Raw genomic sequence first — 25,765 nt, 5'->3', positions numbered from 1 at the left:
ACCCACTGCGCATGCGCGAGCGGCGCCGTGATTGGCCGCACAATCATATGGGACCTGTCACGTGTCCCATATGTTAGACAAGAGGGAGGGGGCAGAGCTGAGCCCTTCCTGCGCCGAGAAGGAAGTGATGTCACCAGCCCAGGCACTGAAGGAGGCAGACTACGAGGGACCACCTAGCAACAGGCAACTAGAGGTGAGTAAAAAAAAAAAAAAAAATTTCCAAATTTTTTTTTTAGGCACATTTATGTTTTTTTTTTTTTTTTTTTTTGGGTGGAACACCACTTTAAACAAGGGTGTGCCTCTTAATTCATCATGCTCCATATTATTTCATACTAATAATTAGCTTTTATCAATGTCAAAAATATAGTAGTTTATTAAATAGTAGAAACCTGTAATAGTAATACAAACATGGGTAAAAAATAAAGCTTTATTGTGACAGTAACCAGCACATTTATTTAGATACTTATGTAAAAAAAAAAATGCACTAATTCCTGTGATTTTGAAATGTGTCAGACCTATCAGCAAATTAATTGCTACTATGAGGTTGTATTTGAGCTGCTTGTAGGGTCATCAATCACTATAAGAAAAAAAATCAGCAGAGAAAATCTTAATAAATAAGCACAATTATACACGCAAACACAGACTTCCCCCTGCAGATCTGTGCTGAAGGTCAATGATGACAAGGCACTGCTCTGGGGCATATTATGCTGCAGGCTGCAAGTTTCAGCTTGTACAAGAGCAGTGTGGACAGCAAGCTTTCACAAAGCCTTTCCAAAGCTTTCAGAATGCATTGTTGAAGCTTTTAAAGAGGAAGTAAACCCTCTGGAAAAAAAATAAAAAAATAAACACCCTGCAAGACAAAGGCATAATGAGCTAGTATGCATAGCATACTAGCTCATTATAAATTACTTACCTGAGATCGAAGCCCCCGAAGCGGTCCTCGTTCCCCTCCTCTGTCGCCGCCATATCTCCCGGAGTGACGCGCGCGCGGGAGCCGCCACTAACATCACGATCGTCGTTAGAAATGGCACGCTCAGTGAGCCTCCACGCTGTTGTCTACGGCGAATGCACCGTAGAGATCGGTGCCTGTCTTTTGCAAATCTCTCCTAAACCATGTAGGTTTAGGAGATATTTCTGGCACCTCCAGGTAAGCCTTAATCTAGGCTTATCTGTAGGTAAAAGTGGTCTGTAAGGCTACTTTCACACTGGGACAGTGGGGGCGTCGGCGGTAAAACAGCGCTATTTTTAGCGCTGCTTTACCGTCGTTATTGCAGCGGTATTTGGCCGCTAGCGATGCGGTTTTAACCCCCGCTGGCAGCCGAAAAAGGGTTAAATCCGCTCGTATAGCGTGGCTATAGCCGTGGTATTGCCGCAGTACAGTCACGCTGTCCCATTGATTTCAATCGGAAGGAGCGGTGAAGGAGCGGTGAATACACCGCTCCTTCACCGCTCCAAAGATGCGCCTTGCAGGAGTTTTTTTCTTCTCCTGCCAGCGCACCGCTTCAGTGTGAAAGCCCTCGGGCTTTCACACTGAACAAACAGCAGCGGCTGTTTTGGGTCGGTGTGCAGACGGTATTTTTAGCGCAATAACGCCTGCAAACCGCCCCAGTGTGAAAGGGCTCTAAGGGTTTACAACCACTTTAAAGTACCATTCAACTCCAGTTTGTAAATGTTGAATGCAGATTCCAATGCAAGTGCTGATTGCCACTTTAAGCAAGCTGCTAGCAGACTTCGGCAGGCTTACAACAAGCTTCAAGAAGTGCTGAAGCCTGCTAGCAGCTTGTTTAAAGTGGCAATCAACACTCCTATTAGGATCCGTGTTCAACATTTACAAGGGTACTTTAAAAGCTTCAACAACGCTTGCTGAAAGCTTTACAAATGCTTTGTCAAAGCTTGCTCTTATACAAGCTATATGTTAGCTAAAGCCCATGTGAAATAGGCCTTCTGGTCCCATTTTTAAATGTTGAAAACGGACCTTAAAGTGGTTTTAAAGTCAAACTGTTTTTTGCTTTATTGCATTCCCTGCATTAAGATAAAAAATGCCCCACTAATTGTTCTCCCCTCCCATCCCTAAACACTTACCCGACTCCCCCTGACTCCTCTCACCGATCCAGCACTGTTCTGTCCAGTCTCACCTCTTGGTTGCACAGGAAACATTGAGGGCAGCGGCAACCATAGGCTCTTGCTGCTGTCAAATTCCTGTGAGGAGGAAGCGGGGGCATGGCTTACTGGTGCTGTGTGTGTCTATGGACGCACACAGTCCAGCTCGGAAGCACACATACACGGGTACCTCCATAGCACATGACTTGCTAGGGGGCATCCGGAGGAGGGAGGAGCAGATACCACAGGCAGGGAACAGGGATGAGGTTTGGGACCACTCTGAGTAAGATCAATGCACAGAGCAAGCCATTTTTTTTTGCATTTTTAATAATAATAAAAAAAATGTAGCCTTTAATATTACTTTAATAGGAGTGCTGATTGTCACTAAAAAAAGCTGATAGAAGGCCTCAGCACTACTTGAAGTTGTTGAAAGCCTGCTAGCAGCTTGTTTAAAGTGACAATCAGCGCCCCATTAAGATCTGTGTTTAACATTTCCAAAACAGGAGTTGAGCCTAGGTTCACATTGATGCGATTTGGCATGTGATTTGACATGTCAAATTGCATGCCAAATCGGTGGCTATTGCCGGCAATGGCACTGGCCAAATCGGTCCTGTAGTACTTTTTGCCACTTCGGGGTGCGACTTGTATAGACATCTGTGCAGTAACCCGCACAGATGTCTCTGAAATCGCCCCCGAAGTCAGACTGACATGTGGGTATGAAATCGTGCGAGTTTAGCTGAACTTGCACAATTTCAATCCCACTGTCAGTGTTAACCCTTGTCTGAAGGACATTTTAAAGGCTTAGAGAAAGCTGCTTGTAGCTTGCTGAAAGCTTTGCAAAATCTTGCTGATAGTTTCATAAAAGCTTGCCGTTCATACCGCTCTTATACAAGCTGATGCCCATGTGAAACAGGTCTTAGGCAGTCTCTTTATTTGAGCAGTCTTCTTGTAATTGGAGATCCTCTCTAACTGGGCAGTCTCACTCTGTAACTCATCAGTCTATCTTAGTAAATGAACAATCTCGCTCTGTAACTGAGTAGTCTCCCTCTGCAACTGGGCAGCCTGTCTCTTTAATTGAGCAGTCTCCCCCTGTAACTCAGCAGTCTCTGTAACTGAGCAGTCTCTTTCTGTAACTCTGCAGTCTCCCTCTGTAAATGGGCTGTCTGTAAATGGGCTGTCTCCTCTACAACTGGGCAGTCTCCTCTACAACTGGGCAGTCTCTGTCTCTGTAACTGGGCAGTCTCTGTCTCTGTAACTGGGCAGTCTCTGTTTTTGTAACTGGGCAGTCTCCTATACAGCTGGGCAGTCTCCTCTACAACTGGGCAGTCTCCTTTACAACTGGGCAGTCTCTCTCTGTAATTTGGAAGTTTCCTCTACAACTGGGCAGTCTCTCTCTCTGTAACTGGGCAGTCTCCTCTACAGTTGTCTAACTGGGCAGTCTCTCTCTCTGTAACTGGGCAGTCTCTCTCTCTCTCTGTAAATGGGCAGTCTCTCTCTGTAAATGGGCAGTCTCTCTCTGTAAATGGGCAGTCTCTCTCTGTAACTTGTCAGTCTCCTCTACAACTGGGAAGTTTTCTCTCTGTAACTTGGAAGTCTCCTCAACAACTGGGAAGTTTTCTCTCCGTAACTTGGAAGTCTCCTCTACAACTGGGAAGTTTTCTCTCTGTAACTTGGAAGTCTCCTCTACAACTGGGCGGTCTCTCGCTCTGTAAATGGGCAGTCTCTCTCTGTAACTTGGAAGTCTCTCTCTGTAACTGGGCAGTTTCTCTCTGTAAATTGAAAGTCTCCTCTACAACTGGGCAGTTTCTCTCTGTAACTTGGAAGTCTCCTCTACAACTGGGCAGTTTCTCTCTGTAACTTGGAAGTCTCCTCTACAACTGGGCAGTTTCTCTCTGTAACTTGGAAGTCTCCTCTACAACTGGGCAGTTTCTCTCTGTAACTTGGAAGTCTCCTCTACAACTGGGCAGTCTCTCTCTAACTGGGCAGTCTCACTCTGTCTCTGCACATTCTCTCTCTTTGTAACCGAGCAGTCTCCTTCTGTAACTAGGCAGTCTCTCTCTGAAATTGGGCAGCTTCTCTCTGTAATTATTCTCTCCATAACTGAGGTACCCTTTGTGATGATAATAAAGGTCTGGGGAACCCCAAAACTGAATCAGGAACACCATGATCCCCTTGTTCTGTCAAGATTTACCAGGATGCAATAAAAGATTCAAATCTAACAGCATGGAATGGATCCCATACTTCCCCAGGGAGAATACACCAGGAATGCATCTATTATACTAAACAACCTTTTAGCTGAATTCCGAGCAATCATTATCAGTACACTGATAAAACATGGCAGAACCTCTTAGCCATCCTAACTAATATCAATACAGAGCCTGCCATAACCTTTTTGATTTAGCCAGTTAAAAATCATCATAAACCCCATTATGAGGAACTAAGCAATTAAGAGAATACTCAAAGTGTGGCGGTTTAAAAGCTATCATAAAACATTCCAGTTTAGAATCGTTAATGTGGAACTACACATCTGAGCACCAGAAACCAAAAAACACTAAATTCATTTTTAATGCTCAAAGCAAACTGCCCCCTCCGTCCATGTCTCCATGCTTTATTTTGTTGAGAAATCACTTTGAAAAACACCCCCTTAGCATTTCTGGCAGTGGCCATCCTAAACAAGGACAAATGATTCATGTAGGATTTACTTCTTAGAATCCATCTCCCCCTAGCTCAGCCATGCAGGCAGGAGGGTGTGCTTATCTGAGAAAAATCCCCCTCCCCTCCTAAAGGCTCCTGGGATGTATGACATCATTTGTTTAGCCAACAGAAAACAGAGTACACATTCCTGGCTCACTCTACCTTAAAGTCAAAACTGAAATGAGTTTCAAAACTCCTAAACTCAACAAAGAACGCAAGCCAAGAGTCTGTTTTTGAGCTCCAACATTTATACCCATTGAATAAACTTTGCCAGGGCCAAGAACCTAGGTCTTTTGTTAAAGCATAACTAGTCTAAAGGCAAAACTTTTTTTTAGTTTTTGATTAATACACCCGTCATCTTGTATTGCTGTCTGTGCCCCCGTTAGGGAGATTCACCCTTTCTATCTGTCCTGTTTATCATGATCATTAAAAAGAAAAGAAAATTAAAAATTTTTGGTTGTTCCCAGTATAATAATAGAGGGGAAATCTCCCTATGGGGACAAAGTTATGGTGACCTGGGGGTCCCCAAGGGATTTCCCAAGGGAAACAGGAAGTTGGAGGAAATCCCTGCAAATTAAAGAAAATCCCTTGGGGACCCCCAGGTCACCATAACTTGCCACCTGGTCAGGTGTCATTTCTATCTTAGTTGCCTATAATGCAACCAAAAACACATTTACGGTAACTACATAGTTTATAATGGGACAATAGCTAAGGGTGGCCATATGCATGGATTTCATCATGAACAGGTAAGGAACAATCTGTACTAGGCATCCTTGAATGCTGACAATGCATACAACTGTCAAGCAGAGAAGGAAAGGAAGCAGTTAACCACGAATGGTGATATGTTGGGTTGTGCAGGCTAAAATCTCAACGTTGTAATCCTCTACAATGTTTTAAAGCTGAACTGCGATAAGAAAAATATTATCTAAATACAAGAGGCATGTGTATTCAGTAATCCAGAGTGAAACCTTGCCTCTGTGCAGGAACTTCCTGTAGGGTTACCACCTGTCCAGGATTCACCCTGACAGTTCGGGTTTTGAATCATGTGTCTGGGTTTCAGTCCACCTGAAACCCAGGCACATTATTCAGACCAGGCTGTGGCTCCCCAAGTAACCGAGATAGTCATACACAAATCTTTTCCCTCCCGGGAGCTGCAGGCAGCTGTTTGGGGGCAGGTTTGACTGAAGGGTGGGGTGATAATGTCAGCAAGAGCAATTCTGTGCTCTGTGCGCTACATTACTACTCTCCTTAGGGCACCCAATTGTATACAAGGTCTTTTATAATCCTATAGTGTTTACTGCAAAAAAAATAAAAAAAAGATTTTCCTGTGCTGCAAAAGTGTTCGGGTTTGGCTTGAAGAAAAGGTGGCAATCCTAACTTCCTGTAATGAAGACCAGTCTCTGCTGAGCTCTTTACTGATGGAGGGTGATTGGTCTTGTTTCTGTATTAGTTTTGATATTGGTTTCTAGGACTTGGAGTCTAAGTGAGCCTGAGGCAGTCTGTACCATTTGAGGGACTCTGTACCTATTGGGGCTTCTGTTACATGGCTTCAACCTTATCTGACTTCTCAATGTTCAAGGTAAAAGACTGCAACATATGTACTTGGGAATGTTCCATTCCTATGAGGCAAAATTGCAGATGCAAATGACCTGCTAATGATGAGAAGACAGTTGTGTTCTGGCTGCCTCTTGTGACTCTATTCTGTGAGCATAGTCCAAGCTAGGCATCCTCATTAAGACTGTCCCACTTATTTCAGGCCTGCAATGTTGCAGGGTACCAGTTGTGGGTATGTTCAGTATTCCCCACAAAGTTGCACCCCTCTGTACAAAGATTTTGATAGATTTCCACTGGGCTCAGTCTGTGTCACGTCTCAAAGTACTGTACACAATGCCTTCACTTGTCTCCTCTGTGGGATTGCAGTCTTTCTTTAGCACCTGAAAGAGAAACAAATATAGTTTGAATTTAGTCATTTTAGCCTAAAAGGTGAAGGCTAAAAAATGTCCCACTGTAGATTGTCTACTACAGTGGGGGTGCTTTATATTCCAGAATACATTGTTGGTCTCATCTCACTATAGGGAACGATCTGTAGTGTGATATGCCCTGATCTAAGTTATAAGTGCAACTTTTAGAACTTTATTGTACCTGCACTATCAAGTACACTGTGGAGTTTATTTACTAAAGGCAAATCCACTTTGCACTACAAGTGCACTTGTAAGTGCAGTCGCTGTAGATCGGAAGCTCTGAAATGAGAGGAAGCTCTGCTGATTTTATCATCCAATCATGTACAAGCAAAAATGCTGTATATTTTCCTTGCATGTCCCCCTCAGATCTACAGCGACTGCACTTCCAAGTGCACTTGCAGTGCACTTGTAGTGCAAAGTGGATTTACCTTTAGTAAATAACCCCCTCTGTTTTCACTAAAACCAGTAATTTGTCTATGCAGGTTCACTTAAATGCCTCCTTTCCCAGCAGCACATATTCACCTTTCCTTAAAGCGGAGTTCCAGCTGCAAATTTTTTTTTTTAAAGTCAGCAGCTACAAACACTGCAGCTGCTGATTTTTCATAAGGACACTTACCTGTCCAAGGAGCCCGCGATGTCGCGCCCCCTGAGACCGATTCGTCCATCGGATCTGGTGCAGGCACCACCATTCCAACTAAGGGAAAGCCTGAAGGCTCCACTGCCGGTTTCCTACTGCGTATGCGCGAGTCGTGCAATGCTTTCTGAATGGCCCGGTCGTCTTCTGGGACACACAAAGGTCCCAGAAGGCAGCGGGGGAGAAGAGGACGTGACGCACTGGGCCACGGTGAAGCTGGGGCAGAAGTACACAAGGTACTTTATAAAAGGTAAGCAAGGAAGAAAAAAAATAAAAAATAAAAAATATCCAAAATCTCCACTCCACTTTAGTACCTTCTCTGCTGGGAGCAATCAACTTGGAACTTCTAGCAGTGGCGTCAGGAGAGGGGGGCTGATGGGGGCTGGAGCCCCGAGTGTGCCTCTAAAAAGCCCCGGGTCTCAAAATCCCTAAATGCATTATTAGCCCCCAGCTGCGGCAACAGGGAACGATCTCAGCGCGGTCGAGTGATGTACAAAAATTCCTGCCTCCAGGACTCGGCTCTCTATGATGGACGTCACACTTGTCCAATGCTGAGACCGCGGGATGTGTGACGTCCATCATAGGCGCTGCTGGGTCCAGGAGGAGGCAGGAATGACACTGCAGCCGCCCTGGCCACTGGCAGATCCTCACTGAGCCACTCGCTCTATGTAAATGGGCGGGCAGCTCTTCTATCCTGGCTCTGGCTGCCTGGTGTCTGCAGGGCTGTCTGAGTGGTGGTGAATGCCGGGGCCCAGGATGAGTGTACTCGCACACTACAGGTAAGGCTGAGCACTGAGCTGCAACAATCTGTGTATGTTAGATAGGTCAGTCATGTATGTCAGTCAGGTCAGTCATGTATGTCAGGTAGGTCAGTCATGTATGTCAGGTAGGTCAGTCAGGTCAGTCATGTATGTCAGTCAGGTCGGTCATGTATGTCAGTGTATGTCAGGTAGGTCAGTGTATGTGTTAGGTAGGTCAGTGTATGTGTCAGATAGGTCAGTGTATGTGTCAGATAGGTCAGTGTATGTGTCAGATAGGTCAGTGTGCATCAGGTAGGTCAGTGTATGTCAGGTAGGTCAGTGTATGTGTCAGATAGGTCAGTGTATGTCAGGTAGATCAGTGTTAAGCAAGTGAGCCTATCACCCTCCCGAAGCCCGCCCCCTGACCACCTCACTCTCACCCCCCACTTTACCTCCGGGCTGAAGCCCCTGGTCTTTTTCCCACCTAGCAACACCCCTGACTTCCGGGTATGGAGGGGAATGTGACTCAATGTGGGTACACACAGATCAAAATTTGTCAGGTTCAGCAGGGACCAGCTGAATTTTGATCTGTGTGTGTGGTCCTTCCAGTTCAACAGAAGTCGATTGGTAGATTGACTTCTGTTGAATAGGACCGTTGGAAAACTTTCATTTGATCAGCTGCTGCAGCCAATTGGCTGTAGCACCGATAAGTGTATTCTGACAGTGGAGGAGTCCCTGCTGTCAGAATACAATAGCACAGTAGTAAGGATTCCTCAATCCACCTTGCTTGTGAAGATGGAGGAATGCATTGGCTGGCTGAACAAAAGCGTTTATACCCAGCGTCACTCCCTTTTCCTTCATATGACATTACTGGTGCTTGGTCCTGACACCTAGGGGTTGACTAGGCAGACCTCAGCTATGTCTAAAATGCTGCTGGACCTAATAGGAGTTTGCAAAGGACTTCAACTCTACGTTCTTGTCTAGGGATGCACAGAGTGATTTCGGCAAATTTGGCTTTGGTGTGAAATAACCAGTTACGCCATTGGCAACGTTTCACAGAAGAAACAATGTCGTGTAGGTGAAATTTGCTTGAAAAAAAATAGTTTTTTCTTTATGTAAACAGGGTGTGCGTTTTTTTTGTTTTGTTTTTTGGAGGGGGTGCATTTGGGGAAGCTTGGTTTATTTTTATTTTCTGTTTTTGCTGGATTGTTTTTATACTCTTATTTTGTGTGATATGTCGTTATGTGTACTGTTGCATGAAATTGTTTGTTTTATGGAGGCTTAGGCCTTATGCACACTGGACGTTTCTGACGTTTCTGACGTTTCTGGTGTCTGGCATTTTTTCTTTCTGCATCCAGACACCTCTCCATGTTAGCCTACGTGTCCATGCACACAAAGGCGATTCGAGGAGTTTAGAAGCAGGGGCATTTAGTGGCAGAAAAAACCCAATGCCAGCACTTCCAGGAGCAGCGGCGTTTTGGCAGAAAAAACACTTGACGCGCATAAATGCTTCCAAGGGCTAGGCACGTTTTCTGAAAGGTGTTTATTTTGGTTTTACAGCAAAAAGTACAACGGAAGCAGACTTACATTACCAGCACCTAAGGTGCCAATGACTATACCAAGTCATGTAGTCATTAATGTACAACGAGCTGGTAGTCCGTGAAAGAACAGAAAGACCCCAACAACATTCATACAGGCACACATTCAAACCCGCACCACACACGACCCCATATCAACGGCAGATTTTCAAGGTCCCCCTATGTAGCGGAAGGTTCCACACAGAACAATCCCTGGTTAGTGAGTAGGCAACCTTCAGACCACTATTGGGCTAGGCACGTTTAGCGCTTGAGCTTTTTTCATTTCAATGGCCAGAATAAATTATTATTCTGGCCAATTAAACAAATTAACGCCCAAGCGCTTGACGCTCCTAAGCGTTACATGCTTTTACAAGCATCAAGCATTTTTTCTACTAAAACCCTGCTAATTTCTTTTGCCATTGATTCTAATGCACTTTGCCAAAATTTCCTAATTTGCACTAAAATACCACTGAAATGAAAGCTCACAGTAATGCTTATCCCTATTCTCCACTTTGGATTAACAGCAGTGGGGGTGATGGAAAGGTGAGCATGTGCACCTGGAAGGTGAGGGAATAAAATTAACCTGTTGGATATAAATTGCGTAACTCCTGACTAGAGTGGACCCATCAATGAACACTTTAAATTGAAATGAATACAATTCCTTCTAAATCTCTGACATTTAAAGTTGACATTGGTATAAAATGCATTTAATAAGATGAAAGAGAATTTTTAAACCCATACAGTACCAGTTGAAACACTTTACTATAATATAAAATACATGCAGGGTGTTTAATAAAACAATCTACCTAATAGAATCTTTATAAATCAAGAAGAAAAAGAAAACAATATTTTTTTTGCTCCCCCCCCCATAGCTTGGTAACTTACTAGCTAAAGATTTTCTAACCACAAGAACCTATTCCCCGAATTATATCAGAGAGGAAAAACAAAACAAAAGTTTTAGGCCTGGCTCACACTAGTGCGATTTTAGGTGCTTTTTCAGTCGCACAGAATCGCATGACAATGAAAATCACATTGCTTTTAATGGTGTCTATTCACATCAATGCAACTCAGCATGGCGAAATTTTGGCCCCATAGAATATGCAAACCACATACAAAAAGGCAACTAAGTCACACTAGTACATAAATGCACTGATAATCAGGTCAAATTTTAGCTGCCATAGTGTGAATCGAACCTTACAGCATAATTACATTGTATTATCACATAAAAACCAACAAAGTAAAGCAAAGCAAGCAGTTACAAAATTGCTTAATTCTCTGAGGTACTGCTCAAATTAAACGTAACACTACACTAAGAACTCTCTGATGCTGCCTCAATAAAAGGCTTAATGGGACTTCCAGAAAAGTCTAGAAAGATATAAAGAAGAAGAAAGGCCACAAAGGAGTCTAACAGTGCAATAAATTGATTCACCACTTATTCAACACATATAGCAGTGGCACCACCCTCCCTGACACCTGCACTGCCCTCCCTATTCATGTGCCTGGCCCATTTCAGGACGCCGGACACATGAAATACTATGGCGGGGATAGGCAGAGGGGGGTGTGTATTTTGAAGCACCTGATTAGAGCCAGAGGCTCTAATAGGCTTCAAAATAGGGTGGGCTCGGGGCGCAGAGCACTGCACCCTGATCCCACCCTGTTGTGTGGCATAATGAATGAATTTTCACTATTTTCACACTAACGTTCCTTCCTGCCAATCAGCAGGCAGGTCAGTGAGACCTGTCTCCCTATTGGCCAAAGCATTAGGCAATCCTGAGGAGCTAAGCGGACACAGGAGCTTCCCGCTGAGGAGAGCCGCCATTTCCCGCCGGGGAGGAGAGCCGCCGCTTCCCGCCGAGGAGGAGAGCCGACGAAGAGGAGAGCCTTGTCACTCCAGGAGAGGAGCAGAGCCCCGCCACATGAGCGGTAAGTGCCGCCGGACCGGCCATGGGGGGGGGGGGTTTGTTAGTGAAGTGACAGCCAAGCCGGTGGACCCGCCTGGCTGCATTTGATGGGCACGAGTGGCTGCATTTGACGGGCACAAATGGCTGCATTTGACAGGCACAAATGGCTGCATATGATGGGCACAAATGGCTGCATTTGATTGGCACAAGTGGCTGCATATAATGGGCACAAGTGGCTGCACTTGATGGGCACAAGTGGCTGCATTTGATTGGCACAAGTGGCTGCATATGATGGGCACAAGTGGCTGCATATGATGGGGCACAAGTGGCTGCATATGATGGGCACAAGTGGCTGCAAATGATGAGCACAAGTGGCTGCAAATGATGGGCACAAGTGGCTGCATATGATGGGCACAAGTGTCTGCATTTGATGGGCACAAGTGTCTGCATTTGATGGGCACAGTGGCTGCATTTTATGGGCACAGTGGCTGCATATGATGTGCACAATGGCTGCATTTGATGAGCACAGAGAGGCTGCAATTGATGGGGGGGGGGGTGTTCAGTATTTTTCAGTTTGTTTACGCCCCCCAAAAATTTGGAGCACCAGCCACCACTGACATATAGTAAATATAGGCACACAATAGGAAATGCACTTACAATGCACTGGAGAGGCACAGACAGTATTATCACAATCCACTTGAAGCACTACCGAAACACCTGTCATGTGGATTAATCCTGTGTAATCCGCCTGATGACATACAGAGCCTTGCAGCCATCCGTCCTCCTCTTCTCCAGTCCTGGCACAGTAATGCTTGATGGGATGCATTTCATCTGCAGTTAGGCTGAGGAAGGTGAAGATTTCCCCGAAACGCGTTCAATCAAGCATTGCAGTGCCTAGAAGTGAAGAGGAAGAGGTCAGCAAAGGCAAGTGCTTCTCTGCACAGGTTTCCTTTTAGTAAACTAACTCATACCAAAACTGCAAGATTTATTCATGGACATGGAAAATGAAGGAGTAAATCATAATGTAATTCTCATTAAAGAAATATTGGGGAATACAGTATGAATATGTAGGCTGCTGTTGTTGACCATTTACTGAACATGCTAGTTTTCTGGTTGTATTGCTAATGCAGTAACTTGAATACTTTCTGAATCAAATAAACATTCAAATTAGGAGTTTTAATTTTGCTCTTGCTCACACGCCCTTCCAGATCAGTAACTCAGCATTTAGATTTGAGCAGAAGGTTCGGAGGTTTATTCTGAACCATCTGAGCTGAACTTACCTGGTTAGACACATTTAGCGATGCAAGTTCTGCATAGTGAATTTCTTCAGAATTGGTTCCTTCTGGTTCTACAGAAGGATAAAGACTATTATTAAAATCATGATCACAATTGCATTTTAGGAATTTCAGTGCAAGCTTTATTTAGTTTTGAAGGAAAACAAAGGTTGTCCAATGTAATTCAAGTTCTCGACCTTCAGCTAATTGCCCTTGTAATATGCATATGAGCACGTTAATTCATGTTATGACACTGTCCTAGACTATTTCAGTATTGGATAGATATATTTCAAATTTTATCCAAACTTTGTTCAATTCAATTGACTCCTGATCCTTAACTTGCCCTGTTGGCTATATTTTCGAAGGACTGGCCATTAATCTCTCAGAAAACTTAATCTGCCCGGATCAGTCTTTCTCAATCTTTTCAACACAGAGGAACCCTTGAAATAACTTTCCCATCTCAGGGAACCCCTGCTAAAAATGACTATATCTACAACTCCTAATACATTAGTGTGACGGTCAGTGCGAAAAATCATTACACTTGTGTTCATTGGGAGGAATTACCCCCTTACAAATAGCTAAAAAGATCAATGGGGTCAGTGGGAATTTATCTGACAGGCAGAAATTGTTCATTGCTCACGGAACCCCTAGCAACCTCTGGAGGAACCCTAGGGTTCCATGGAAGTCTGTCTGGGAAACCCTGATCTAGACACTTCTGTTCCTGTAACCTCATATCTGCATATCTGTGAAGTGAAATGATTGAGGGCATAATTTCAACCAGTCTGATGAATGCTATTTTCCGGAGATTTGGTTGGTCTTCCAGAGCACTGCAGTGACAGTTGGTGATGTCCCTACTGTGATGCTCATTGTTCTTGTGAGGACTTGCTGGAGAGAAAGTAGTACCTGAGGACTTGCAGGGGTCCTACTCTATTAATTCATATTGAGGATCTGTGTTTGGTTCCACTTCTCCTATTGCTTCTGGATCCCCCCCAACAGTCCTCGGGAGGGTGGATCTAACAGGCCGAAGCAAAGTCTTGTTCCTCTACCAAGAATGCCACCTCCACACAGAAACATGGTGGTAAATCTGTCCTGGGGAAAAGATCATCTGTATAAGAGACTCGTGGCAATTGATGTGACTAGGTCTTTTCCCTCTGCTTGACTTTTTCATAGTAGTTCTTTTTAGATAAATATACAGCCTGTTTCAGAGGTGTGTTTTTAACACAATTTCTTGTCTTTAAATGGTGGATCGGCTGTCCTATATTTACCCAGTGCTGTTTAAAACCAGCATTAGATAAATAGCTATCAGGTATCTGGTCTGCCTGGAAATCATTGTGTACTTAGCTGTCATTAGACAAACTCAGTACACAGAGCCACTCTACCGAGCTGATCAAAAGGGATAGGTACCATGAGATTGCTGTGATTGGTCATCACAGCGATCATACGGTACTGTATACAGTGTTGATCCCTCCCTTTCCCCTTCCAACAGAGGAAGGAGAGAGATCAGTATTTGTGAATTAGCACAGAATGAATAGATCAGCAGCTGCAGATTCATTCATTCTGTTTCAGTGACACAGGGAACATTTCTATTACCTTCTACTCCCCCCCCCCCCACATACTATCTCCTGTGCTGTCTCCATGCGACCCGTAAATTAACTCTTTCACTTCCCTTATGCTGCACATCTGAACAATAATCTCTTCATCTTCATTCTCACGCTGAATGTGAGCAGTAAAATAACCCCTCCACTTCCTCCATTGACCTGTATATTCAATGTTTCTAGTGCACAATTCTCAAGCTCCATGTTTAACCCCCACCCCCACCCCCACTACCAGCATGTTTCCTAATTGCCAAACAAATGTGGCAAAAATTGATATCACCTTGAGGGGTCTACTTTTTTTTGTCTACTTTTTTTTTCTTTTTAAACTTTTTGTCTCTCTCCCCTTTTTATAGTAAAATGTAAAAAAAAAAAACAGTGGTGATTAAGTACCACCAAAAGTGGTGATTAAGTAATTAAGTACCACCAAAAGAAAGCTCTAGGTTTTAAAAAAAAATTATATAAAATAAATTTGGGTATAGTGCTGTGTGGCAGAGTAATTGGCATTCAAAGCATCACAGCACTGGAAACAAAAACATGACCTGGTAATGAAGGGGTATTACAAGGCTGGTACTCACTATAATTGGGGAAAAGAGGGAAATTGGGACTTTAAATGAAGCCATGGCCTGGTATGATCATGTGCCTCCATCCCTGTCAATATAAGAAGGAAAAATCAAGAGGGTGGGACTTTAAATGAAGCACGTGGTAGCAATTGAATACAGTGGTGGGAATAAAAGTATTTAATATTCCATAAACACATATTTACATATGTAAATAACCATTCTAAAACAGTGGTAACTGATAATAACATGATTAAAAGAATTAATCGCATGATAAGGTTTAAGGATTCCACCAAATTTCATGATCGGATATACATATAGTATACAATTTCCCCTGCATGGTCTGTGATCTTTCTAATCCCTGTCACAATATATAAAGGTATATGTGTATTGGCACAGTAGTCTGATAAACATGTAATCATATGGTACACGGCATCTGGAAGCTCGACGCGTTTCGCGACTTTAAGCCACTCTTCAGGAGCAAGCACGTGTTGTATCTGAAATGGAAAATGTGTTGTCTAGGTAAGCTAACTTGTATCAATAAAGGGGAGGATAGATCAAAAACACCCCCCTAAAGATCACTTACAAGTATATGTGCACTTGATGGCGAGATGTCAGGGACTGTGGGCCACCCGAGGACATCAATATCGGGAGCTGGGGAGGCATGTTCAGCGACGGCAACCATCACAGGCAAACAACCCGGGCGGATCTGGGCACACAGAGCACTCCTGGTTTGACCGTGAGAGGTATTGGTGATTAGTAAATAAAATCAAGTAACCTAGTGGGAAAACTATGTGAGTAATTAAGTGATTGTTAGTGAAAACTACATGATAGAGGTAATGTGTGCAGAAATGAAAACTAGTGATATTGTGATTAGACAGGGGTGGAGGTGGAAAACCATGGTTAGAGGTTACCACCAGGACACCCAAAATCAGAAGTGAATGGGGGAACAGGGGAGAGGGTTGACTGGAAAGTTTGAATAGTTACCTGGTGCTTAAAGAAAAACCGTACCAAGGAGAGACATGGAGTCAGGTGTACAAGAGAGGCCTGAGTGATCCATCCCAGCCAGACCGCTCGCCCATATGTGTGCCCCGCCACAGACCAACCCCCAACATCACGCACACGAGCAAAACGAGGAGGAGGCGCCGACACCTGGGCGGCAACTCGCCAGGCAATCGGCGCCATCACAACCTCACTCTATTCCTCATGGAGATGGGAAACCCCGCCGAAGAAACAGCGTCACAAGGACGCCGTATGTCCGATGCGTGGGGCGTGACATCATTGCACAGTGACGACACGTCCACCCCCCGAGGAGAAATGGAGACGAAGGAGGGAAGGACACCCACATTGTGCATCACAACTCCCGAACTGGATGAGATCCGGGCGACACCACAAACCAAAACATTCGCCACCATGTGCACAGTTAAAGCATTATAATATGCCTAACACGTGCTTCATTTAAAGTCCCACCCTCTTGCTTTTTCCTCCTTATAAGGCTGGTACTCAGTTGGTTGAGATATATATATATACAGGTTATTGATGTTCAACGTTTCTGAAGAAAATAAAATACCTTTATTTCGTTTTTTTATCATTTCAAGGAGAAACCATCCCATAAAAACCAATGGCACTACCAGAAGTGCCAAAAATGTATAATTGCCACGGCTTTTACCTGTAAGAAGTACAAAAATAATAATAAGCAAAAAATAAATAAAAATACATTAATGTAATAATAGTTTAAAAAGTTTAAATGGAAAAAATGATTCTTGCATTTTTTTAGTCCAGTATGACCAGAAGCCCCATCAGCATGATATTACGGGCCATAAAGAGATGCTTGGGTCTTGTGTGGGTGGGGTCTGAAAGAGCAGACTAGGATATAAAAAAAACTTTGATTTGCCATTTCACATCGTGTTTGGGCATGGAACAGTTTTAGAATCCCTGCCCCTGCAATTTTAATTTCAATGTATTTTTCATGTTTGTGGTTATAATGAGAAACCATTGCACTAAGGTAGTTTAGTGACATCTGTGTCTTTGTTTTTTGGCATGCACTATATGGCTTAGGTAGGTTATGCATGGGTAATATGATCATATATCCACCGTCCGATCTTGTGCTTTGGGGTATGCTGAATGATTCCGTTTCAAATTGTGAATTTCAAGGTATGATACCAATATGCATTTACATTTTTTCACACATGAGGCTCCAGACAAAAGTATTTTTTTTTTCTACTAAGGTGGAAAGGGTTTCAACATCTGTTAAGTTTTTTTTTATAACTTTATTTATCAAGGCAATTTAATACAGAGTGCATTTTCTATTTGTCAAAAATTAACATAAAAATATAAAAGGAAATCAAGAGATTTTAACATCTGTTAAGTTTTTATTGTTGTCTGTATCCCTGTTGAGGGGACTGAGTTTTGCTTTTTGTCCCAGTGACCTGCACAAAAAGAAGAAATCTAAAATATTAGAGATGTCATCAGAAAAGAAACAGTGGGATTATATGCTGTTCTGTTGACAGTTGTCAATGGTGAGATTTCCATTAATTTCCTTTAATCCGACATGCTAATTATACCCAAGTTGATTGATGGATTGACTTGGGCACATTCAGTCTGCCCATAGATGGTTTGAATCTCGACCGGTCCCTACTTAACCGGCGGAGATTCAAACCATCTATGGCTGGCTTAAGGTAAGAAATTCTGCCCAACAGGGAAAGGGGTGAAAAAATCCTGAGAGATTCCTACTATATCCGAAAAAAAAAAAAAAAACATTTTGGCTGAAGTTTCACTTTAAAGCAAAACACCAGGGGACATTAACTAAAGAATGTTTTTTTTAATGTACATGGCCCTAAAGTTCACCCTCAGTGAATTTATTATTATGTTATCTGGTATTGGCCAAAAGCTTTGTGCATTCGGACCAAGAGGATTGGGGAAGGGAATTATAGAGTGTGCGGGTGGGGTCTTCAAAGGAAAGGGGAAGCTGTGAGTGACTTTCTTGTGCCCTAAGATGAAGTTTGTTGTAATTGGGTGATGAGAAAGGCTGCCCATCACTAAATCAAGCATGATGATATCAGTACTTAGGGTTGCCACCCGTCAGGGATTCACCCGGACAGTCCGGGTTTGGAATTGTGTGTACGGGTTTCAGACCTGCTGAAACCCGGACACATTATTAAGAATGGACTGCGGTTCCCCAAGTAACTGAGTACCACTACCGCCAAGTACATAGGTGTGTGCACAGGCCCCACCCCCAAACATGGACAGGAGGGGAAAGAGGGCTTGATCTCCTTCTGCTCCTCCTGCCCTTACCCCTTTGTCTGGACACTCACACACCAATCCCCAAGATATTGTGTGCTCAGGAAAGGGATGCGTGGGCTGGAAATCTTAAGCTCAGCAGCCGGCAGATACATTATGGATGACAGGTGTCAGTGCTTGAGCCTCCATCCTCGAGTGAGTGAGCGTACCATCCAATGTCTGATCCCCCTTCCTCGCTTCCAATGTCTGATCCCCCTTCCCCCCTTCTTGCTGTCCTGCCCCTGCTATTGACAGCGCTGGTATCTCTTGGAATTTACAGGCTGGTTCTCCTGTCCTAAGGATGGGAGAAATCAGTCTGTTTTTTCAGTAACTGAGAGTCCTGCTGGAGTCCTTCCTGCAACTCGCTCTTCTCCTTGCCAATGAGGATGCAGGGGAAGGAGCAGATCGGGTGGCCGTGGTTGTGTGAGCGCTCGCATTATGCAGTGTCAGCTAGCAGAGGGAGGGGGGAGGAATCACCCGCAGGAGCTGACTGGGGACGCTCTCCCTCTTAGACATTGCCTTTTTTGTAAAAAAAGTGGGGCACACATAGTGGGGCACAGCATAATGTTGGGGGGGTCAGGGCCCCCTCTGGCCCCCCCCCTAGGGTCGCCATTGACTATCTAAACTCTCAATAGGTAAGCCTTCAGTGAAGATTCCAGAAATGGGCACCAGACCAATTAAAGTTAAACTATCCTCTTTTACAGGTGTCTCTTTTGTAAGTGGAGTTACCATACATCCCTGTTTCCTGAGGACAGTGCCTGTTTGAGGTGTCCCTGGCCACCTGGCAGTGTTGTGGACACATTTGACTGTGCAAATTCCAATCCATCAGTCACACTTTGCAGGCAGCAGCACAAAATGGAGCCATTTGCATTTTTTCTTCTTAAAACCTTCAAAACAACTCTTCTAACTATGTATGCACACAAAAGATGCCTCAAATGTCTTCCTCTTGTTTCATTGTTTCTGACAATGAGGATGTAAAAAATGGGGGCGTGATTTTGTGGTTGTGAATACAAAGGAAGGTAACATTACTTTAAAGCGGTAGTAAACTGCAGCAAAAAAAAAAAGAATGGGCCACGGGCAGTTTAAGTCATAATGTGCTAGTATGCACCGCATACTAGCACATCATGACAGACTTACCTGAAAACAAAGCCATCCAGTGGCGCGCTGTCACTGCTGTAGGCGCTTTCATCTTCACCCGGTTTTCCTTCTAGGTTCGTAGGCTTTGGCAGTATGAATGGCTGAGGCGCGATGACGTCACTCCCATGCATGCGCGTGGAAGTCACTGTTTATGGCACAGGGCTCTGAAGGAATGGCACAGGTATGCTGTTTCTTCAGGCCGCAAGTGCCGGTGACGTCACTGGCTGCTTGTAAAGAAAAACACCCATAAATGGTGCACGTTTAGGGGATATTTACTGTACCTATAGGTAAGCCTTTTATTATAGGCTTACCTACAGGTAAACATCAGCCAAGGGAGTTTACTCCCACTTTAAGTCAAATTAAGAAAAAATAGGGTTGTCCGAAAGGTGTGTGGACAGGGCTGATTCTTGTTTATACTGTAGCACAACCCTTATGATTACCCCCTATATGCACAATCTGTAGATACATTTATTTCATCTAACATTTAACAAAACCATTGCTTATTCATAAGGTAGTTGTTGTTCCATATGGATATGCTATAGTGATACCAGGCAAGGTCCAACATCCAGGGTGCACATCACACAGTAAAGTTTTGACCTGGTCTCCTAGGCAGCAGAAACTTATACACATGATAACCTACATAGTAAGTCACCACCGTCTTTACACTTACACAATAATATTTATAAAAATAATAATACTTAATCATCTTAATACATTGATTTCTAATTAGGCATCAGCGTAATTTAACAGTAATACCTAACAAGGCAGTGTTACATAGTTACATAGTGAGTGAGGTTGAAAAAAGGCACAAGTCCATCAAGTCCAACCTATGTGTGTGATTATATGTCAGTATTACATTGAATATCCCTGTATGTTGCGGTCAGACAGGTGCTTATCTAATAGTTTTTTGAACCTATCGATGCTCCCCGCTGAGACCACCGCCTGTCGAAGAGAATTCCACATCCTTGCCGCTCTTACAGTAAAGAACCCTCTACGTAGTTTAAGGTTAAACCTCTTTTCTTCTAATTTTAATGAGTAGCCATGTGTTTTGGTAAACTCCCTTCCGTGAAAAAAGTGTTATCCCTATTGTGGGGTACGGTATTTATAAATTGAAATCATATCCCCTCTCAAGTGTCTCTTCTCCAGAGAGAATAAGTTCAGTGCTCGCAACCTTTCCTCATAACTAATATCCTCCAGACCCTTTATTAGCTTAAGTGCCCTTCTTTGTACTCACTCTATTTCCAGTACATCCTTCCTGAGGACTGGTGCCCAGAACTGGACAGCATACTCTAGGTGCAGCCGAACCAGAGTCTTGTAGAGCGGGAGAATTATCGTTTTATCTCTAGAGTTCATCCCCTTTTTAATGCATGCCAATTTTCTGTTTGCTTTGTTAGCAGCAGCTTGGCATTGCATGCCATTGCTGAGCCTATCATCTACTAGGACCCCCAGGTCCTTTTCCATCCTAGATTCCCCCAGAGGTTCTCCCCCCAGTGTATATATTGCATTCATATTTTTGCCACCCAAATGCATTTATTTACATTTTTCTACATTAAACCTCATTTGCCATGTAGTTGCCCACCCCATTAATTTGTTCAGATCTTTTTGCAAGGTTTCCACATCCTATGGAGATGTTATTGCCTTGCTTAGCTTAGTATTGTCCGCAAATACAGATATTGAACTGTTTACCCCATCCTCCAGGTCGTTTATGAACAAAATAAATCAGATTGGTCTCGGCACAGAACCCTGGGGGACCCCACTACCCACCTCTGACCATTCTGAGTACTCCCCATTTATCACCACCCTCTGAACTCGCCCTTGTAGCCAGGTTTCAATCCATGTACTCACCCTATGGTCCATACCAACGGACCTTATTTTGTACAGTAAAAGTTTATGGTGAACTGTGTCAAATGCTTTTGCAAAATCCAAATACACCAGTCTACGGCCTTCCTTTATCTAGATGGCAACTCACCTCCTCATAGAAAGTTAATAGATTGGTTTGGCAAGAACGATTCTTCATGAATCCATGCTGATTACTGCTAATGATACCGTTCTCGTTACTAAAATCTTGTATATAGTCCCTTATCATCCCCTCCAAGAGCTTGCATACTATTGATGTTAGGCTAACCCAGGGATGTATTTTGGGCCCTTTTTAAATATTGGTGTTACATTGGCTTTTCTCCAATCACCTAGTACCATTCCAGTCAGTAGACTGTCAGTAAAAATTAGGAACAATGGCCTGGCAATTACTTGACTGAGTTCCCTAACTACCCTTGGATGCAAGCCACCTGGTCCCGGTGATTTATTAATGTTAAATTTCCCAAATCCAATTTTATTTCTTTCCTCTGTTAACCATGGAGGTGCTTCCTGTGATGTGTCATAAGTAAACACAAAATAAACACTGCAGTTTTGGTTACTGAAGCCCCCCGATTCCCTCGTGAAGACTGAGGAGAAGAATAAATTCAATACCTTCGCCATCTCCCCATCCTTTGTAACCAGATGTCCTTCCTCATTCTTTATGGGGTCAATATGGTCTGTCTTCCCTTTTTTACTGTTTACATACTTAAAGAATTTCTTGGGATTTTTTTTGCTCTCCTCCGCTATGTGTCTTTCGTGTTCTATCTTAGCCGCCCTAATTGCACCCTTACATTTCTTGTTGCATTCTTTATAAAGTCTGAATGCTGATGATGATCCTTCAACCTTGTATTTTTTGAAGGCCTTCTCCTTTGGTTTTATATGCATTTTTACATTGGAGTTAAGCCATCCAGTACTTTTGTTCGCTCTTTTAAATGTATTACCCAATGGGATGCATTGGCTAATGCCCTTATTTAATATGCTCTTAAAGCAAACCCATCTCTCCTCCGTGTTCTTTGTTCCTAAGATTTTATCCCAATTCATGCCTTTTAACAAGGTTCGTAGTTTAGGGAAGTTGACTCTTTTGAAATTCAGTGTCTTTGTATTCCCCTTATGTTTCCTATTTGTGTGATTTATACTGAAGCCAATTGACCTGTGATCGTTGTTTCCTAAATTGCCCCGTATTTCCACATCCGTGATCAGGTCTGTATTGCAATTAGTAGATCCAGTAACGCTTTATTTCTAGTTGGTGCGTCTACCATCTGAACCATGAAATTGTCCTGCAAGACATTTAGGAACTGGCGAGCCTTAGACGAATGCGTGGTTCCCTCCGCCCAGCCTATGCCTGGATAATTAAAATCCCCCATTATGATAACACTTCCCATCCTTACTGCTAATCCAACTTGTGATAGGAGATCCGTCTCCCCCTCCTCCCTCAGGTTAGGGCGCCTATAGCATTCTCCCAGTAATATTTTCCCCTTAGCTTTATCCCTTTGGAGCTCTACCCATAAGGATTCCACCTCCCCCTAGCTCCCTTAGTGATGTCATCTCTCACATTCACTTGTACATTATTCTTGATATATAGGCATACCCCTCCCCCTTTTTTACCTTCTCTATCCCTGCGATAAAGGGTATACCCTTGAATGGTTGCCAGCCAATCATGAGAGCTGTTGAACCAGGTCTCTGAAATTCCCACAAAATCCAAATCCTCCTTGTACAACAGTATCTCTAGTTCACCCATCTTGTCCGCCAGGCTCCTGGTATTGGTGAACAAGCCACGTAGTTTGGACCGGTCGCATACTATCCTCTTATTGGGTGTTCCGAGATTGCAACTTGGACTTGTTACTATACTTACCTTGGGTTTATGTGCTTTAGTCAACCTACCACTAATGCCCCCAGTACTACCCTCTGGAATGTGTTCCGCGCTGACTATCTCTACCTCTGGGCCCTCCCCCCGTTGCCTAGTTTAAAAACCCCTCTAACTTTTTGGAAATCTTTACTCCCAGCTGATCTGCACCCTCCTCATTTAGGTGCAGTCCGTCCCTTCTATAGTACTGGTGACCGACTGAGAAGTCGGCCCAGTCCTCCAGGAACCCAAATACCTCCTTACTACACCAGCTCTTCAGCCACTTCTTTACTTCCCTAATCTCCCTCGGCCTTTCTGGTGTGGCTCAATGTACTGGTAGTATTCCTGAGAATACTACCTTGGAGATCCTTTTCCTCAATTTAGCTCCCAAGTCCCTAAAATCATTCTTTAGGACACTCCATCTGCCTCTGACTTTGTCATTGGTGCCAACGTACACCTAGACAGCTGGGTCTTCCCCAGCCCCTCCGAGTAATCTGTCCACCAGATCCGTGATGTGCCGAACCTGAGCGCCCTGGTAGACAACATACAGTTCGGCACTTCAGGTCTTTGTTACAGATTGCCCTCTCTGTCCTTGTAAGGATTGAGTCCCCTACCACCAGAATCTGTCTTTCCTTTCCCTTTGCTTCCCCCCCTCACTCTCACTGGAGGAGTTCTTCCCCTGGCAGCTAGGAGAGTCCTTCAGCTCCAGCAGTGCTGGTCCCTGACTGGTTTCACCAATGTCACTCAATGGAGGGTACTTATTGGGCTGCTCCAGCCCTGGATCGGCCTCCCTGGCATTTCCCCCTCTACCCTTCCTGATTGTCACCCATCTACTCTTTCCTGGTGCCTGCACCTCTTTGTCTCCATCCGCCTCTGTGCTGGCCCCTACCGGCACCTGCCGTGTACGTTCCTGGCTCTCTTTTAGTATGGAGGGACTTCTCAGTGCTGACGGTTGCTTAGCCAAATTCAAAACCTGGGCTTCCAGGGAAACAATGTGCTTACATTTTGCACAGCAGTATTCGCCCTCGATTGGATGATCAAGGAGCGCATACATGCCGCAAGATGTACACCGAGTCGCATCTCCACACCCACTGGGCATTGTACCTACTAATTTAATGAGGATTGGGGATTATATCCTGTCCAAATTACCTAACAACTATTTTCTTGACACTAATACTCAACAAGACAATACATAGGTACTCAACAAGACAATACACAGGTACTCGCTGACCAACGTGCACTCACTCACCAATGCGCACTCGCTCATCAACGCGCATTTGCAGACCGACGCGCACTCGCTGATCCACGTGCACACACACAATACACAAGTACTAACAATCCACACACACTACTCAGACAACACTCAGGTACTCACAATACACAGGTACTACCTGACACTAATACTCAATACAGCCCACGTGCACTCGCAGCACTTATGTACTTACAATACACAGGTGAACACTCACCCTACACAAGTACTTGACTCCTATTACAACCTCTTGTTTTCCACTCTGGTTTTTTCACTCACCACTTAGTCCAGTTCGACTTGGTCTAAGTTCCAGCAAGCTCAAAGATGAGCAGGCTCACAATAAGTTCAACCGAATTTTATATAGACCTCAAGCACCTGTGACCAATTAACCACTCCCCTTAATTAGTAGGCTGAAAGAAGAAAAGAAAAAAAAAGCTGTTTAAAAAGTGACAGAAAATGGTGTTAAAAAGCTACAAGGAAAAGCCCAAAAAAGAACCTGAAAATGCAACCCAGCAATCACCAGCAGTCAAAAAGCAAAACTTGTTCACACTCTCCACTCAAGGTCCCCACTGTTTAGCTTTCAACCAGCAGTCTGGGTTTGGAGGTTGGTGTTGCTTCGGTTTCTCTTTGTTCATACTGATCATAGAAGTGTAGTGTTTTTCTGTATAGGAAATGAGGACTAGTAGCATACTTCCCAACTTCTGAACTTCAGAATGAGGGAAACTTGAGAGAGGAAGTGTCCCTACGCACGCCGAGGTAAAAAAACGGATGTGGCCAAATGATTAAGAGTGGGAGGGGCTAATGGGGCGTGGTTAAAACAAACTCGGGCTTCCTGCTTTGATTGCTCTGCCACAAGCAAGAGTCTCACAGACACCTACCCCAGTACAATCATTAAAAAAAAGACTAAAAACCTTCCATTACAAATGATTTTGCACACATTGAGAAAAAGTGTTACACAAAGTGTGGAAGAATTCAGGAGTGCGTTATGTACTGAGTGCGGAGTTCAGGAATGCGTTATGTACAGACTGCGAGGTTTAGGAGTGCGTTATATACAGAGTGCGAGGTTTAGGAATGCGTTATGTACAGAGTGTGAGGTTTAGGAATGCCTTATGTACAGAGTGCGGGGTTTACGAGTTTGTTATGTACAGAGTGTGAAGCTCAGGAATGCGCTATGTACAGACTGCGAGGTTCATTAATGCGTTATATACAGAGAGCGAGGTTCAGGAGTGCGTTATGTACATACAGTCCCTTGTTACCCTATGCATACAGGAACTTCTAATTTCTCTGCAACTCAGGATATGCTGGGAGTTGTAGTTCCCCTGTCATTATGGTCATGCTGGCAGTTGTAGTTCCTAGTCACCCTGACCACC

General features: G+C 43.9%; 1 protein-coding gene across 2 annotated transcripts in view; it reads right to left on the bottom strand.

Moving 5' to 3' along the window:
• Window positions 1–355: 355 nt before the first annotated feature.
• Window positions 356–25,765, bottom strand: part of LOC141117019 (SLAM family member 9-like) — a 202,549-nt gene continuing 177,139 nt past the window's right edge. The window contains exons 4-7 of one of the 2 annotated variants that reach the window (XM_073609590.1): window positions 16,604–16,702; window positions 12,888–12,955; window positions 5,415–6,728; window positions 356–5,309 (exon numbers count right to left, since the gene is read on the bottom strand). In XM_073609590.1, coding sequence (XP_073465691.1) covers window positions 6,648–6,728; window positions 12,888–12,955; window positions 16,604–16,702 — 248 coding nt within the window. In that variant the 3' untranslated portion in view covers window positions 356–5,309; window positions 5,415–6,647. The remainder of the gene's footprint in view (window positions 5,310–5,414; window positions 6,729–12,887; window positions 12,956–16,603; window positions 16,703–25,765) is intronic. The other variant, XM_073609589.1, reaches the window with a different exon arrangement.

This window comes from Aquarana catesbeiana, linkage group LG13 (assembly GCF_042186555.1).
Source record: "Aquarana catesbeiana isolate 2022-GZ linkage group LG13, ASM4218655v1, whole genome shotgun sequence".
Lineage (NCBI taxonomy): Eukaryota > Metazoa > Chordata > Amphibia > Anura > Ranidae > Aquarana > Aquarana catesbeiana.
Note: the sequence above shows the minus strand (reverse complement) of the source record. Positions and strands in the feature narration are given on the sequence as shown.